This window comes from Nomascus leucogenys, chromosome 9 (assembly GCF_006542625.1).
Source record: "Nomascus leucogenys isolate Asia chromosome 9, Asia_NLE_v1, whole genome shotgun sequence".
Taxonomy (NCBI): domain Eukaryota; kingdom Metazoa; phylum Chordata; class Mammalia; order Primates; family Hylobatidae; genus Nomascus; species Nomascus leucogenys.
In genome coordinates, this window is record NC_044389.1 from 7,905,950 (window position 1) to 7,923,521 (window position 17,572).

Below are 17,572 nucleotides of genomic sequence, written 5' to 3' on the forward strand. Positions count from 1 at the left end.
ATTTTAAAAAGATTACACAAAACAAGTAAGCACATTTGAAAAATAACTGAGGCTTGGCATGGTGGCTCATGCCTGTAATCCCAGCACTTTGGGAGGCCAAGGCAGGCAGATCGCCAGGTCAGGAGTTCAAGCCCAGACTGTCCAATATGGTGAAACCCCATCTTTACTTAAAAATACAAAAATTAGCTGGTCGTGGTGGCACGCACCTGTAGTCCCAGCTACTCAGGAGGCTGAGGCAGAAGAATTGCTTAAACCCAGGAGATGGAGGTTGCAGTGAGCCAAGATCATGCCACTGCACTCCAGCCTGGGTGACAGAGTGAGAGAGACTCTGTCTCAAAAAAAAAAAAAAAAAAGAAAAAAATAATTGAATAAAACTTGTGATGACAGAAAATGACTGGCAACCTAGAATCATCTACATGATGTAAGTATGCTTCAAAAACAAAGTTGAACTAAACATTGTTAAAGAAAAAGTATTGAGAGAATTTACCACCTCACTAAAAGAAATTCTAAAGGAGACACTGCAGGAGGAATAAAAATGATTCAATTGGAAGGCCTAAGAAGCAAGATGGAATGATAAGCAAAAACAATGGCAAATATATGAGTTAATAAAAATGTTAACTGCATAAAATAATGACAATATCTATGTTTCCAGGCTAGAAAGAAAAAGGGACAAAAATATTGAACAACAAGTGCATATAAGTTGGGAGTGAGATAATCAGAGTTAAATTATCCTAAGGTCCTCAAATTTTCTGGCTATTGATTAATAAACCATTGTTAGGTTAAGAACGCATGTTAAAATATTTAAAATAATCAGTAAAGTACAGACAGATTTAACTTCTAAAAGAAAATAAAAAATATGGACTAATAAATAAATAAATAAATAAGAAGACAAGGAACTTTAAAATAGAAAAATAGAGGGGCCAGGCACGGTGGCTCACTCCTGTAATCCCAGCACTTTGGGAGGCTGAGGTGGGCAGATCACAGGGTCAGGAATTCAAGACCAGCCTGGCCAAGATGGTGAAACCCCGTCTCTACTAAAAATACAAAAAAAAAATTAGCCGGGTGTGGTGGTGGGCACCTGTAATCCCAGCTACTCAGGAGGCTAAGGCAGCAAACTGCTTGAACCCAGGAGGTAGAGGTTGCAGTGAGCTGAGATGGCACCACTGCACTCCAGCCTGGGTGACAGAGGGAGACTCTGTCTCAAAAGAAACCTAGAAAAATAGAAAATAAGGAGAGGGGCACAAAATAAAGTGATAGAAGTCAAATATATCAGTAATTACAATCAACATAAAGGTAAATTTGCTATCTGGTTTAAAGATAAAGATTTTCAAACTGGAGGATGGCGGGAAAAGGCATGTCCTCTTTAAAAGAGACACATCTAAAAAAGATAAGGTCACAAAAGGATTGAAAGAGAAAGATAAAAAATGATTATGAGGCAAACAATCAAGAAATGCTAACATTGAAATATTCATGTCAACAAAATAAACATTAAGACAAACAGCATTACTAAAGATAAAGACAAATTCACTAAGAGGATGTAACAATTCTAAGTTTGTATGCATCTAATTAACATAGCCTTAGAGTATAAAAAGCAAGAGTTGGCAGTTTCATAGGAGAAATCCACCATTATTATGGAAGATTTCTACATTCTTCCCTTAGTAAATGATAAGCAGACAAAAGTAAAATGAAGGATTGAAGCAATGAAGTAAAGAAGAAAATATCTGAAAAGCATCATTAATACCTTCTTCAATCTAATAGATATGAAAACTGAACATGAGTTAGGCCATAAAGTAAGCCTGTAAGTGTCTCAAATGACTGTTGTATAGACTGCAACAATACTGTTAGAAATCAGTAACAGAAACACAACCACACACACAAATATACTGGGTCATGATGAAAATTCATTTTTTTAAAGTGGGTCATAGTCAAAAAAAAGTTTAAAAGCCTCTGCCTTGGAGTAACTCTTGCGGATGATCACCATGATACACATTAAAAATATTCATAGAAGCAATGGTTGTAATAGCAAAAAATCAGTAGCCACTCAGAAGCCCATTAACAAGAGAATGGATAAATATATTATTATGGTCATATGGGAAACTACTACAGAAAGTAAAAATAAGTTAATTAGAGCTGCATGAATCAACATGGATGAGTCTCAAATTACAACAGTATTTGCAATAGAGGTGGGAGACAGCCAAATGCCTAGGCAGATAGGGAAGGGCCCCCAGAGAATCTCTGATCTGCCCCACAAGTGTTTATTTACACCAGATGTTTTGTTTGGATAAGGGAACCTGCACAGGGGGTTTGCCTGGGCATGCCTGCAGTGGACTGGAGGCCCACATGTACTGGAGGAATGGGGTGGAGCCACCAGGAATTCACGTCTTATGCAGGGGACGAGAGAGGCCTCTTCAACTCATGTGTAGGGTCCCTGGTATTCATTTTATGACGTGGAAACCTGCTGACACGGCCCTCTCTCTTTGCTGAGAGCTTTCCTTTCACTTAAATATATTCCACCCTCCTCACCATTCAATGTGTCTGTGTGCCTAATTCTTCCTGGTTGTGAGACAAGAATCCAGATTAACTGAACTGAGGAGCAAAAAATCCTGCATCATTTATATACAATTTTGTTTATATAAAGCCCAAAAGGATGCAAAATTACATGTTATTCAGAAATACATTCATACATAATAAAATATGAAGAAAACTAAGGGAGAGGGAGAGAATTCAAGAGAGAGTTTAGTGTGGGGAGACAGAAGGAGGCCTCTCCTTGAGAAGCACATAGGTAGCCTCAAGGTAACTCATAGTTGTCTCCTTCTTAAACCAGGCAAGCTAGTTAGGTATTTTGTTCATTAATCTTTATACCTTTCATATATGTTAGAAATATTATTTTGTACATATTCAATGTTTAGTAGATTTCCAAACCTAAGTATCTATACCAGAGCTGACTTTTCATTAATCCTATCTAGGCAGAACTTGGTTTTCAACAAGCCATTTTTTTCATCTTTGTGGAAGAGAAGAATTATGTTTTCCCAAGTTTATTTCTACTCAAATATTCCCTGTTATCATTTAAAGACACCTGAGAAGTTAGAAAGTCTTGTGTGTGCCTTCTTGTCCCTGGAAGGCCATCAGCACTGCTGGACTGAATTACATGTCAAGATTTACCTTAATGTCCTAACATACAGATTCCTGCATAGAATGAGAGGCAAGACTGTTTTGTGCAGTCAGGCATGCCACAAGTGAAATGCAATAAGGGCCTTCTTAACAATGATTCGAGAATTAATGATGGGACACCTGCCACCTGCCTCTAGAATAACTGGTTACAGATGTCCAGTAAATGTGAAGAAACCAGGAGTGTTAGGGCTCCAGGCTGCCTGCTTGGGACCAACAGGCTCGATTCTGCTCCAGAGGGCCAAGCACAGACACACAACAAAGGCATATGTCTTAGTCTGTTCAGGCTGCTACAATAAAATACCATAGACTGAGTGGAGTCTAAACAACAAATTTATTTCTCACAGTTCTGGGGGCTGGGAAGTCTAAGATCAAAGGACTGGCAGATTCAGTGGTGAGGGCCTGCTTCCCGGTTCATGGATGGCACCTTCTACCTGTGTCCTCACATGGCAGAAAGGGCAAGGAAGCTCCCTGGGGCCTCTTTTATAAAAGTGCTAATCCCATTGATGAGGGCTCCACTTTCATGCCCCTATCACCTCCCACAAGTCTATCTCCAAAGACCATTTCACTGGGGCTCAGGTTTCAAGGTATGAATTAGGGGTAGGGGGGACATGATCATTCAATCTATACTGGCATATGTACAACCGAAGCATCAAGTAAGAGCAGAGGTACTTTTAATGACATTTTTGCATGTTTTTAGAAATCTACCTTTGGACCCATCCATCTAGCTTAAAAGTAAAGAATCATGAATCACAAGATGCAATCTTTTTCACTGTTCTGTCTTCACCTACATAACTGAAATGAGCCTAAAATAAAAGCACCTAATTCACTGGTGTGCTATGAAATTATCTCTGTGGGGAGTAGATGTGGGTGGGGAAAACGCAAGATTAGGGAATGCAAAACACCTTTTACATCAAAGGACATGAATTCTTGATTACTAGGATTTTTAATCAAACAAAACATGACATACCTCATGTTTTAAATCTATTGTAAAGTCGGATTTCAAGGATTCACTCTTTAGTCTCTTGGTAAGCCTAGAAAATAGAGACAATTTGATTTTTTTTAACCAAAAGAAGTGTCAAACAAGACTAACACATTCTTGAGACTTTCTAGTGTTTGAAAACAGATAAACATACAGATTTAAAGATAAAAATAACAGTTTAATTTCCTTGAGGGAAAGGACTGTGAAAATACAACGGCTGGCTGACCAATAAATGAATGCAAGGCTTGTCACAAAAGTAGCATTCATTATTCCAACATCTGCCAAATAATGTACAATACAATACAATGCCTTGGGGAAAAAAGTCATGAGCTTTGTTGACTCCTGATCATCTTTACACTAAATAATGACAGAGAAAAAAAAAGAAAGGGGGAAATAAATTGTGCTTGAGAAACCAACAACAGCCACTTTTTGTTTCTTACTTTAATGAATCTTGCTGGGTTTTATGGGGGAAAAGCATGTGGTTTTGTTTTATTTCAAGTCACTGTCTTGTTTAAACATTTTCAATGGCTCCTTTCCCATACAGAATAAATCCCCAAACTCCTGAGCCAGTCTTGAGGGCCCTACCGTTCCCCTGACCATCTCTAGCATCACAGCACCCACTTGCTACACCCAGAGCCCACGCCTCCCCATTGTTCTCTCCCGCTGGATATCTGCCTAGAGTGCCTATAACCAACCTTTACCGAGCAAACTTGTAAACACCAGACTCATGGGTATCTTCTCTGTAAAACTTTTCCAGATTTGCCCATCAGAGTAAATGGAAACTTCCTTGACCACCAGAGTACAAAGCACAGACCTATCAGCTTTATCACATGCATTAAAATCTGGTGCATACATAACTCTGTCTGTGCTATACTTTCTTCTCTGTCTTGCCAGCACTGCCCACCACACCTGACCACAATGAGCACTCAGTGAGCTCCCTGAATGAATTAGACAACATATTATTTGATTCAAAGCTAACAAGGGAGGAATACTTACCCAAATCACCAAAATACCGTATGGTTTTGTATTTATTTATAGAGCTGAAGACTAGACTATTAGTTTAAATTACAAACCTCCTAATACATATTTTCACTACAAACAAATAATAGTGATTTTAAAAAGGAAGAGTAGGCTGGGCACAGTAGTTCATGTCTATAATCCCAGCACTTTGGGAGGCAAAGGCAGGAGGACTGCTTAAGGCTAGGAGTTAGAGCCCATCCTGGGTAACATAGTTTAACATAAAAGTTAAAACAAATCAAAACAAATTTTTTAAGTTAGTCAAGCATGGTGCACCGGTATCCTAGCTACTCAGAAGGCTGAGGTGGGAGGATCGCTTGAGCCCAGTAGTTGAAGGCTGCAGTGAACTATGATCACACTCTAGCCTGAGCAACAGAGACCCTGTCTTGAAAATAAAAAAAAAAAAAAAGAAAGAAAAAGGAAAAATAGTAATAAGTTTCCATTTTTTTCTACTGTTTTTAATTGCATCTGTCTGGTTGGGCCATGAAAGATTTCTATAAAAATTCACTTCTGATTAGAAGAAGACAGAAAGCAGACACAAGATAACTGTGCTTCATTACAAAGCATTTGTCTCACAGCTGATACTAACATAGCTTGGTAGCAGGTAGCACCAAAAGAAGCCCCATATAATATCTTTCACATTCCTGCTCAATACTTGCCCACAGATCTGTGAGTATAAGTGGGAGGGACTGAGAGACTATATCCTCAGATACACTCCAAATATATACTTAGAGAAAAAATGTCTGCCCTGGCAAGTGAGATCTTGTTCAGTTTGAATTCTGCTCAGTTGGAGCATGTTTTCATAAATAAACTGTATCAAGGTAACTTTGGGATTTGGACTCATGCCACATGCCTTCAAAATCTAATCAGACCACAAAGAGTAAGTATTCATTTCATTCAGGCTCCAAAGACAGAAAAGTCATACCCGGGCTTATTGCCACAGGCAAGGAACACCAAGTTGTGATTAGAATACAAGAGGCATGTGACCTCCACTGTTAGATGGCCATGTTTCATAGGCCCCTTCATAACAGTCAGTAAACACCTTAGTACTGTTACCTTAAACATGCTCTCCATCTTTTTGGCTTTTCAAGTTTCTTTCTCATTCAATCCTTGAAAATTCTTTTTCTTTGAGGGAAACCTCAGAAGGGGAAAAAGTGAAAACCACTGATAGAATTTCTGAGAGTGGCTCATGCCTGTAATCCCAGCACTTTGGGAGGCCGAGGTGGGGGAATCACCTGAGGTCAGGAGTTCAAGACCAGCCTGGCCAACAAGGTGAAACCCCGTCTCTACTAAAAATACAAAAATCAGTTGAGCATGGTGGCGGATGCCTGTAATCCCAGCTACTCAGGAGGCTGAGGCAGGAGAATTGCTTGAACCCGGGAAGCAGAGGTTGCAGTGAGCCGAGATCGCGCCACTGCACTCCATCCTGGGCAACAGAACAGGACTCCATCTCAAAAGTAAAAATTAAAAAGAATTTCTGAGACAGAGAATGACTGATGAGAGGACAAATGATTATGTACACGGCCATCTTTCAGTGGCGATCTCTTGCAGCCCAGAGTGTACCATAAGCACGTCATATTTACCTCAATATCACAGACTTCTAGTGGAAGAGTTAGCCTCACGTGCCACCTCAGGCCTATGTCAGTCACCCAGTCACCTTGCAAACAAGTTCAAGTTCTAAGAGTGTGCAGGGTGACCAACTAACTTAAAAGGCAATACCTAATAGTGGTAACTGGATTTCAGTTTTCTATATACCAAGCAAGATAACAGGTTTTTCCAATGCTAGTTTCAGTAACCAACAGCACCAAAAAACCAATGAAAGCCAGAAATTCCAGTTACTTAGATGAAACGTTTCTTCATTAAATATTCAGTTCCTGGAAAATATGAAGTTTGGTACTTAGCTTTCCTAATTTTTAGAATTATTGGGCCGGGTGTGGTGGCTCATGCCTATAATCCCAGTACTTTGGGAGGCCGAGGCGGGCAGACCACGAGGTCAGGAGATTGAGAACATCCTGGCTAACACGGTGAAACCCCATCTCTACTAAAAACACAAAAAAATTAGCTGAGTGTGGTGGCGGGCACCTGCAGTCCCAGCTACTTGGGAGACTGAGGCAGGAGAACGGCGTGAACCCGGGAGTGGAGCTTGCAGTGAGCGAGATTGCGCCACTGCACTCCAGCCTGGGCCACAGAGCGAGACTCCGTCTCAAAAAAAAAAAAAAAAAAAGAAGTTAAGTCACGCCCCCAACAGCACAGTTCTAATGACACAACCACCTAGGCTACAGATGTGCAAATGACTGAGAGCCCTTTCAACTCAATACCTAGCTGACTTTTTCAATTCCACTTCTTAGTTGACTTTTTCAATCCCACTTCCTAGCTAACTTTTTCAATCCCACTTGTGAATCAGTCAACAGAGCAATCTCCTGAAGGAAATCTCAATAAGGTTTGCTGGTGGAAAAACAATGGAGAAAACCAGAAACAGTGTCCTGTAATGACATATATTTGAAGAAATCATCTTATTGGAAGTTAATGAAAATTTCTCCAAAAATGAAAGTATTGTTTTAATTGATCAAATGGATGGACTGCCAGGAAATATTAGGCAGTGTGAACTCAAAACTGATGTGGAATTGTTAGGCCAAATAAAATTTTGGTGGGAAATAGTCTAAGAAAGTGTGTCTCATGAACTATCTTTAGGTAACCAGTTGTCCTGGAGACTAGGGCGGAAGAAATACTTAAGTAACTGTAAGTTACTTGGCTACCTACAATGTGGGCCATAAAATCAAGGAAAGGACACAAAGGGAATCAACATTCCTGGACTGGCCTTGTTGGTCATCTATATAATACAGAGTTTCCCCTTCATTCTTCCTAAACAAATTCTGGTTTTGATTAATATTGAGCCCAACAATTATACAGGCCCCAGAGTCAGAGATTGATTACTCTGGGCCAGCCAGAATAATCAATGAAATTCCCTGGCAATTGTTAATACTCTGGGGATTAGAACTGAAAATTCTAATAATTCTAATAATCAATTAAATTCCCGGGCAACTGTTAATAGTCCAGAGATTAGAACACACAAGGAGTTGGCCCAACTAGACTTAGGATAAGCACTTACCATTCATAGTCGGGAACAAGCTATCTACTTTTGGATGCAAACAGGAAATATGTAGCCCTTATTGTCTTGAAACCACAAGAGGAACTAGATTTAGGATAAATGGATTCTGTGTACTATAGGCTAGAGGGACAGAGAAAGTGTGGGTCCTAAATGATATTGATAAACTGCTGGATCAACCAACCACAGACCTCACCCCAATTACAGCAAAAGTATTTCCTTAATCCAGTTTGAGTTGCTTCCTATTACTTGCATCCAAAAGCATGCTAATTGATACAGCTGCCAATAATAAAAAGAAATAAAGTCAGCACACTAGCTTTGAATTGGGAAAAAAACAACTAGGAAGATCCAGTGTTGCAGTTGATGGGGCATGATACTTTATCCTTCCTTTAGTCCTGAGTATAATACCAGTTTCTTAAAGAATAAATAAGAATCCCCACTAGAAAGCCATTTTAAAATATATGTTGACCACAAGATAGTTGCTATGCCAGATGGGTTATATCATTTTATTTGCTTGATTACTTGCTGGCACCGGGGGAAAGGAAATACGATCTAAGATAAGTAGAATTTTAAATATGGCACTATGGTAGAGTCTCCATATTCATTTTGCTTTGTTTTTCCTGGCAGAGGAAAGGGAGAGGAGGTAGGGAGAAGACCATGGATATCAATGAACTATACACATTCTACGGTTTGTTGGTCACTGTTCAGCGTTGTGACGAGCAGATGACACACCATGCAGAAGGCTATCTGGTGCCTCACTCCTCTATCATATTGGAGTCATGGGGGAAGTGCTGGGAATTTCCTGAGCTTTGTGGAAAAGATTAACCTCTTGGCTTTAATTCCCTTAGTCATAGTTCCCTATTACTATGGTCTGAATGTTTGTGTCCCCTCTCAAATTCATAGGCTGAAGTCCTACCCCTCAAGGTGATGTTATTAGGAGGCAGGGCCTTTGGGAGGTGATGAGGCCATGGGGAGGGAACTCTCATGAATGGGACTGCACCCTTATAAAAAAGACCCCTCATCCCCTCTCCCAGATGAGGGGACACAGCAAGAAGGAAAGGAACCAGAAAGCTGGCACTCACCAGACACTGAATCTGCCAGCGCCTTGATCTTGGACTTCCAGCCTCCAGAACTATAAGAAATAAACTGCTGTCGTTTATAAGCTCCCTGGTTTACGGCATTTTTTTTATAGCAGCCCAAACAAACTAAGATGCCTACACACCCTGCTGCAGTGACGAGGCCCTCAGTTCTCTCTCCTAAATACGGTTAAACTTGACTAGAAAGGGAGATGTGAAACCCCTATGGAAGCTGGGCACTGGCTACCTTCCCTTGTCAACAGATGAGTTCAGTGATCTCACAAACACAACAGGGAAGGGAATCATGGACCTGTGGTCTCCTGCAGGACTACCTTGCAAAATGCCAGATAATTCAGAACATAAAGTCGCCCCTTAACAAGGCTAACATCTCGACTAGTGCACAACCTGCAACCCTGGTTCACGAACCCCTAGAAGCTAGTCATGTGGTGAGCATGAGAGAGTAATGAGGTGAGCACTAGCCAGAGCCAACAAAGCCTGCCAGTGCTCTGGGTGCTGCTACACTTGATGAGCAGTGAAGCAGAGGGGAGAGGTTTCCTCGAACAGGTTATACTTAATGCCAGCAATGTCAGCCATAAGAGTAAGGTTGAACTGCCCTATATGGGGATGCCAGGAGTCAAAATTGTGTTCAAACAGGATCACTTCTATCAGCCTGCACCTAGTTCAGACAGTAAGTCAAAGGAAGCAAGAATAAATAGTTACTTCTAACACCTAATTCAACAAAAACTGAATTGAATTCAGCATGAAGAGGTCTCCAAGAAAGTCTTGCTAAAGGAAGACAGGAAATTGTGATGGGAAGAAGGAAGGTAAAACTCTTGACTATAAGGATTTGCCTTCAGGGTGAGAGGCCTCCTGGATCAGAAGGCAGTGATGAAGAAAAGAGCTATACTGGCTTCAAAGAAATGATTATACCCCTGCTTGCCATATAGCTCTTCCTGGGCCCACTGGTTTCCTCTTTAGCCCTAGACAGCGCAGGCAATAGCTGTGTTTGTTCCTCTCTCAAGGGACTTCGTAGCACATGGGAAATGGGAAACAGGCTTATACAGAGGTTATAAGTCCCAAGTCAGAAAAATCACAGCAATGTGGGACTTCTCCCACGGAGAAGTCAGACTAAATCTTACCATACTATAAAACTAAGTAGAGACCAAATGAGGAAGGCTAGGGGAAGCCTCCTGTGGCCGAGAATGAGAAGAATACTTGAGGAAGGGAGAAGGAACAGTGGCTCAGCCTACAAAGTGCAGGTCACAGCTTCTATTCATTAAGAGTCCAGACTCAACAAAGGTGGCTAAACTGGCCCCAGACATAAGGCTGCTGGACACTTGCAGGAAAAGAGTGTCCTGGGAGCTCCTGGTCCTCAAGCTGTAGCAAACCAAAGTGTATTTAATTTGAGAAGAAACACGACCCAAGGCTGCTGAAGGGCAGAACATATTCCCTTCTCCCCTGCAGAGCACAGAACTAGGCAGACCAGTAGACGGTGAGAAGGGAACGACCACTACTTCTTCTCGTCTTCAGTCCTCTTCCTCCCTGACCCTTCTAAGAATGAAGGGAGGGAAACTGTGCAGATGCTCTTAGGCATGCTTGGTAGGGGCCGGGAGAAGGGCATTCTTGGCCGGCAGATCCAGGACTGAGTGCGTGAGTTGAAGATCTTAACTGGAAACAAACAAAAATAATCCACTCTGGCTAGTTAAAGCATAACATACATTTATTAAAGCATATAGATGGCTCATGGAATTACTGGAAAGTCTGAGTAAACAGACTGTAAGCTGAGATTCCAAGAACCCCCAGATTTGTACCACAGAAATCAGCAGCACAGGAGCTTCAGACTCTGCCATCATCAGGAAGCTTATGTCAACCGCAAACGACTCTTCCTTTGCTATGCGTCTCAATTCAAATGGTCCCGCATGCTTTGTCCCCTTCCCCGCATAATTCAGTTCCCAAAAGTAATTGTATATAACACATCTACCTGATGGAACCTACAACAAACGGCTGCTTCCTAGTGGCAAGGAAGGCTAGGAAACACAGGGGCTTTTGTTGTTTTTGCTTTGATTCTACCCTGGAAAGGAGGGTATCACACTGTAGAGAACTTTCAAATGTGAAAGGAGTAGTCAAGAAGTTTTGTCCAGCCGTGAATGACAAGGTATGTACTATCCTGTATGTCTACAACGGGCTAATAAGATTTTCAAGACCCCAAATCCTAGAGACAGGACACTTAATGATAGAAACTCTTTCATCTCTGAAGATATAAAAGCCACAAGTGCTTTATCAACTTTCTATTCCCTAAAGAACAAAAACATAATAATTAATCTGAAGGGCTTATCAACCACCATATTTCTCCTGAATTACAATTTAACTATCTTCACTTTCCACATCTAACAGAGCACCATTGTGAATCTACACAGAAATAGCTAGATATGATGACCTATTATAGTACCTTCCATTAGCTGTCCCTCCTGACTGGTCCGTGTTTAAGTATGCATACCCATGCACCTAAGGAGTCATCAACTCTCAACCCCAGCAAGTTACTGCTTCATTTTCTTACTACACCTATAGCTAAGTAGATCCCTTAAGAATAGTAATGATGCTCCCATGTGCATGGTTCTCAGAGCAACTCTGTATTCTCCCTTAGTCTCACAACTTATTATTTTGTAGATGAGTAAGAAGAAATACAGAGAGGTTGAATGATTTGTCTGAAGGGTCTAGTAAATGACAGCGCTGAAGCAGAAACCCTCAGCATCTGGCTCCTTTTCCAGGTCTTACCACACACTGCCTCTGGCTGAAAAACTCATCTGAGATCCTGAGATCCATCAGTTACAGTACTCAATGAAATTAAAGTTGATGCACACCCCTCCCGCCCCCCCACTCCCTGAAAAAATTCCAATAAATTCTTACTTGTTTACAAGTGGAATACTTAAGGCCCAGCCTGCAGCAAAGTCTGGATACTTAAAAACTGTAGGATTCTCGGAAAAGGCATAATGGTGAATTATTGTAGCTTCTTCATCATGTAATGCTTTTCCCAAAAACCATTCCTGTTAAATAAAGATGTAACATGTCACTTTAAAAACAATCATTTCATGTAAGACCAATAGAAGGTGGTACTATTGGTTTTAGATAATTAAACATTTTGGGTGATAAAGAGTTATTAGCACAGATTAAATATTTCTATAGAAGGTGAACAAAAATATAATTAACACTAGTATGATAATGAATATAACATAAGCTTTGTATACAAAAAAGTAGTTCAAGATCTGATCATCAAACAAAATGTTAGTCATCATTATACCATAAATGTATAAAAGTGGTATTTTATAGAATATTCCATATAAAAAGACTATTAGGGCAAAGAAAATAGTATGCCCTTATACCCTACTGAGGTTTTCAAAGAATAATTTGAAAAATTCCTTTCAGAATCAGTGATTATTTATTTATTTACTCATTCATTCAAATGATTTTTATTGAGAATCTACCACACACCAAGCAGGAACAGAGCTGACCCCACAGTGGAGAAATGGAAATTAAGAAAGTAAATAAAATAACTTCAGGTAGTGACTGAAATGTGCTAGGATGAAAATAAATCAGGTGTCTAGGAGCTGCCCTGAAAAGAGAGGGAAATCTCTTATGATATAACAAACTGAGGTGAAATAATATCAAGGAGCTGGACCTATGCGAAAATCTGGTTTTTTGTGGTTTTTTTTTTTTTTTTTTTTTTTTTGAGACGGAGTCTCGCTCTGTCGCCCAGGCTGGAGTGCAGTGGCACAATCTCGGCTCACTGCAAGCTCCGCCTCCCGGGTTCACGCCATTCTCCTGCCTCAGCCTCTCCTAGCAGCTAGGACTACAGGCGCCCGCCATCACGCCCAGCTAATTTTTTGTATTTTTAGTAGAGACAGGGTTCCACCGTGGTCTCGATCTCCTGACCTCGTGATCTGCTCACCTAGGCCTCCCAAAGTGCTGGGATTACAAGCATGAGCCACTGCGCCCGGCCGAAAATCTGTTAGTCATATAATGATGACTAGCATTTTGTTCATCCTCAGTAGCAAACTGAGATGAAATAATATCAAAGAGCCAGCTGTATGCAAAAATCTGAGGAAGCGCCGTCAAAGGACTTAATGCAAAGTCCCTGAGGTGGGAAAAAGTTTGATACAGTCAATGAAAAAAGAAATCCAGTGGCTAGAGCTACTGGGTGGAAATAAGGTACAAAAGAAACAGGCAAAAGGTCGACCAGGGTGAGTTTTATGTGCCAGGGGAAAGGAGCACAGACTTTATTCTAAGTGTAATGAAAGACTTCCACTTCCGACCAAAACAGAATAATCTGGATTGCGTCTACTCTCCTGTTGAGAACAAGTTTAAAAGCTGGAGAAATTACACAAAGCAAATGATTGAAGCCATCAGAAAACAAACCTGCACGTTGTGCACATGTACCCTAAAACTTAAAGTATAATAATAATAAAATTAAAAAAAAAAGAAAACAACAAAGGCAGATAGGACATAAAGGACTAAGATCCCAGAATTAGAAAGCCCATCCATGGCAGCCCCATATTGGCCTCCTCCTTTCCTCAAGGAGTTTGCTGATTGCTGGAGCTGCAAACAACACACAGCCAAAATCAGCAGCTGGGGGCCTTTGCAGCCTCGCTGAACTAAAAGGCAGAGTCTGGAGCTGGAGACCTTGAAAGAGAAGAGATGTAAGGGGGTCCCAAGACGCTGCATGCCAAGTTTCCCTCACTTACCTAAGCTGCACAAAAACCAAGGTGGAAAAAAAGAACTAAGCAGAAAGCAGCAGTGGAGAAGCTAAAAAGCTGAGCAAAGCCTTCAGCAGTACTATAGTGCCGGGAGACCAAGGTTGGAGTTCAGACTGCCAGGACAAAAGGGCTCTGGAGTAAGGGCAGTCTATGAATAGATGTACCCAAACAACATCTACAACCCAGAAGATTAAATCCTTCTATAGGAAGTCCTATCATCCATAGCCTTCTTAATTTTTCACATAAAACATCTGAGATTTAGTCAAAACTCACCTGGCAGAGCAAGAAACAAGACCAAACCAGAAACAAGAAAAGTAAAAAATAGAAGGAGATGCACAGATAAAACAGATTTTGCAGTTATCAAATAAGACTTTTAAATAGCTATGGTTAATGTGTTCTTTAAGGATAAAAAGATTTTTTAAACTGCACCAAAGAACTACAATTTATAAACAAGAGCCAAATGAAAAATCTAAAACTTAATGCAAGAACTGAAGTTAGTAATTCAAAAAAATATTAAACCCAATAGCAGAGAAGATTAACAGTCTGGAAAGCAAGTCCAGTAAAAAATATCCAGACTGATATAAGAAAAAAAAAGGGAAGAAAAGAGCTATGGCAGTATGAGACACAAGGAAAAGGGCTAAACTGCATGACTTTAGAAACTAAGGAGAGACAGAACAAAACTGAAGGAATATTTGAAGAATACAGGCTTAGAATTTTCCAAAACTAACAAAAGTCATCAAGTTGTAGACTCAGGAAGCTCTATAAACTCCGGTGAGAACAAATACAAAGAAAATCACACATAGGCACATAATGGTAACACTGTTGAAAATTAAAGATAGAGAATATCCTAAAAGCAGCTGGCAGCACGGGAAGTCATGGTGGGAGAGAGTATACATGTTTTTTTCAAATAAACAGAAACAAGACATACAGTTGAGTTTTCAACAGAAATGATGAGAGGGGAAAGACAATGGTGGAGCATTTGTACAATAATGGAAGAAAATTGCTCCCAACCCAGAATGCTATACCCAGCAAAAATATCTTAGGTGGAATGGGAAACCACTGAAACAGGAGGCTCTAATAATGGTCAAGGCAGGAGATGATGATAGCCTGAAACAGCATAGTAATATTAAATATGGAGAGAAGATGGACAGGAGATACATTTTGGAAGTAGAACCAGCTGGTCACGCCAACATGAAGTTGAAGAAAAAAAGATGAACCAATCTCAAGTCTTAGGTTTTTAATATGAGCAACTGGATAGACAGTTACAGAGATGCATTTCTGGATGAGGAAGATTGAAGATGGAAGAGGTTAAGAAAGGCATTGACAGTTCAGTTTTGAACATGTCGAGTTTTAGGTTCCTATTAGATAAGCAACGGTATGAAGTAGGCAGCTTGACACAAGAGTACATGGCTGATTCCCTCAGTTCCTTCACTCTGTTCAAATGTGACCTGATGAATGAGGTATTCCTTGAACACCCTATATAGACAGGTAAGCCCATTCCCAATACATCCCTTACTCCCTTATTCTGCTTTGTTCTTCTCCATGGCACTTGTTACCATCTGACACATTATATATTTATTTGCATTTTTCTCTATTGCTTATCTCCCCTGAAACAAGAACATCACCTCCTTGTGGGCAGGGATGTTGTCCATTTTGTTCATTGCTATATCTCCAGTACACCTAACACGTAACAGATGTGCAGTAACTTTTTGTCAAATGAACGTAGCAAGTCCAGGAGAGATTTAAAAAGCAACTCTCCTCTACTGAAGAAACTATAGAGCATACAGTATGAATCAAGTACCCTAAGTTCTAAAAGTTTTGTATATTTTCTCTCTTACCCAACCAAGACCACCTCACTCTCTATTATTTATCAGAATATAAAATCAAGAAGACACCATACATGAGTACACTTAGGTATTTCTTAAGAGCCTTATTCTGCTTGTGGTTATATTGCAACTACCTCCCAGAGTCCTACTTTTCCTCAATTCAGCAACAGGTCATAACTGAACATATGTGACAGCTGTTAATTTTTACATCTAACATGAAAAATGTATTTAGATTCACAGATCCATATGATGACTTTCTTCTTGATACTTTGCCTATGGGTATATTAAATCATTACTGGGTAAGAAGAATACCCTGTAACAACCAAGACAAATGACCTCAGCTTGAGATGAAAAATGCAACACCTTAAAAAAAATCTATAATAAAGCTCTTTATCAAGTGACTAAACCTTAACCAATATGAAAATCACTGTATTTTACATACCATGCCAATATAGCTTGTATAAAGAAAATAAACATCTCGGTATATTTTGAAAACAAATCTTTCACTATTAAAACCTTTCACGATTAAAACCTCTGGTTCCAAATACAGTTTTATGGAAAACATGCTGTTATGTTTTATCTCCTAATTGCAGTATTCAGCTATTATATAGTATATGATTGTTTTTCAATATTTTTGTGTGTAAACTACTTTTTAAAAAATTATTATATACAGCCACTCCCCTAATCTTTCTTAATGACTTTCTTAATGATTTCATTAAAAGGACAATTATAATCAAGAAAAACCTTAAAAGAATAACTCAGTGTTCCACTAGCATCTTAGAATTAGTTTTTTTTTTTAAATTATAAGTTCTGGGGTACATGTACAGAACGTACAGTTTTGTTACATAGATACACATGTGCCATGGTGGTTTGCTGCACCCATCAACCCGTCATTTACGTTAGGTATTTCTCCTAATGCTATCCCTGCCTAAGCCCCCCACCGCCCATAAGGCCCTGGTTTGTGATGTTCCCCTCCCTGTGTCCATGTGTTCTCATTGATTAACTCCCACTTATGAGTGAGAACATGTGGTGTTTGGTTTTCTGTTCTTGTGTTAGTTTGCTGAGAATGATGATTTCCAGCTTCATCCAAGGCCCTGCAAAGGACATGAACTCATCCTTTCTTATGGCTGCATAGTATTCCATGGCATATATGCACCACATTTTCTTTATCCAGTCTATCACTGATGAGCATTTGGATTGGTTCCAAGTCTTTGCTATTGTGAACAGTGCCACAGTAAACATACGTGTGCATGTATCTTTATAGTAGAATAATTTATAATCCTTTGGGTATATATCCAGTAATGGGATTGCTGGGTCAAATCGTATTTCTAGATCCTTGAGGAATCGCCACACTGTCTTCTACAATGGTTGAACTAATTTACACTCCCACCAACAGTGTAAAAGCATTCCCACTTCTCCACATCCTCTCCAGCATCTGTTGTTTCCTGACTTTTTAATGATCACCATTCTAACTGGCATGAGATGGTACCTCATTGTAATTTTGATTTGCATTTCTCTAATAACCAGTGATGATGAGCTTTTTTTCATATGTTTTTTGGATGCATAAATGTCTTATGAAGTGTCTGTTCATATCCTCTGCCTACTTTTTGATGGCGTTTTTTCTCATAAATTTGTTTAAGTTCTTT

The 17,572-nt window shown here is 39.9% G+C and overlaps 1 protein-coding gene across 2 annotated transcripts in view; it reads right to left on the reverse strand.

Moving 5' to 3' along the window:
- Positions 1-17,572, reverse strand: part of B3GLCT (beta 3-glucosyltransferase) — a 127,918-nt gene that overhangs the window by 52,148 nt on the left and 58,198 nt on the right. For both annotated transcript variants that reach the window (XM_003270246.4, XM_030818561.1), the window contains exons 7-8: positions 12,257-12,393; positions 4,139-4,202 (exon numbers count right to left, since the gene is read on the reverse strand). In XM_003270246.4, the coding sequence (XP_003270294.2) occupies positions 4,139-4,202; positions 12,257-12,393 (201 nt within the window). The remainder of the gene's footprint in view (positions 1-4,138; positions 4,203-12,256; positions 12,394-17,572) is intronic.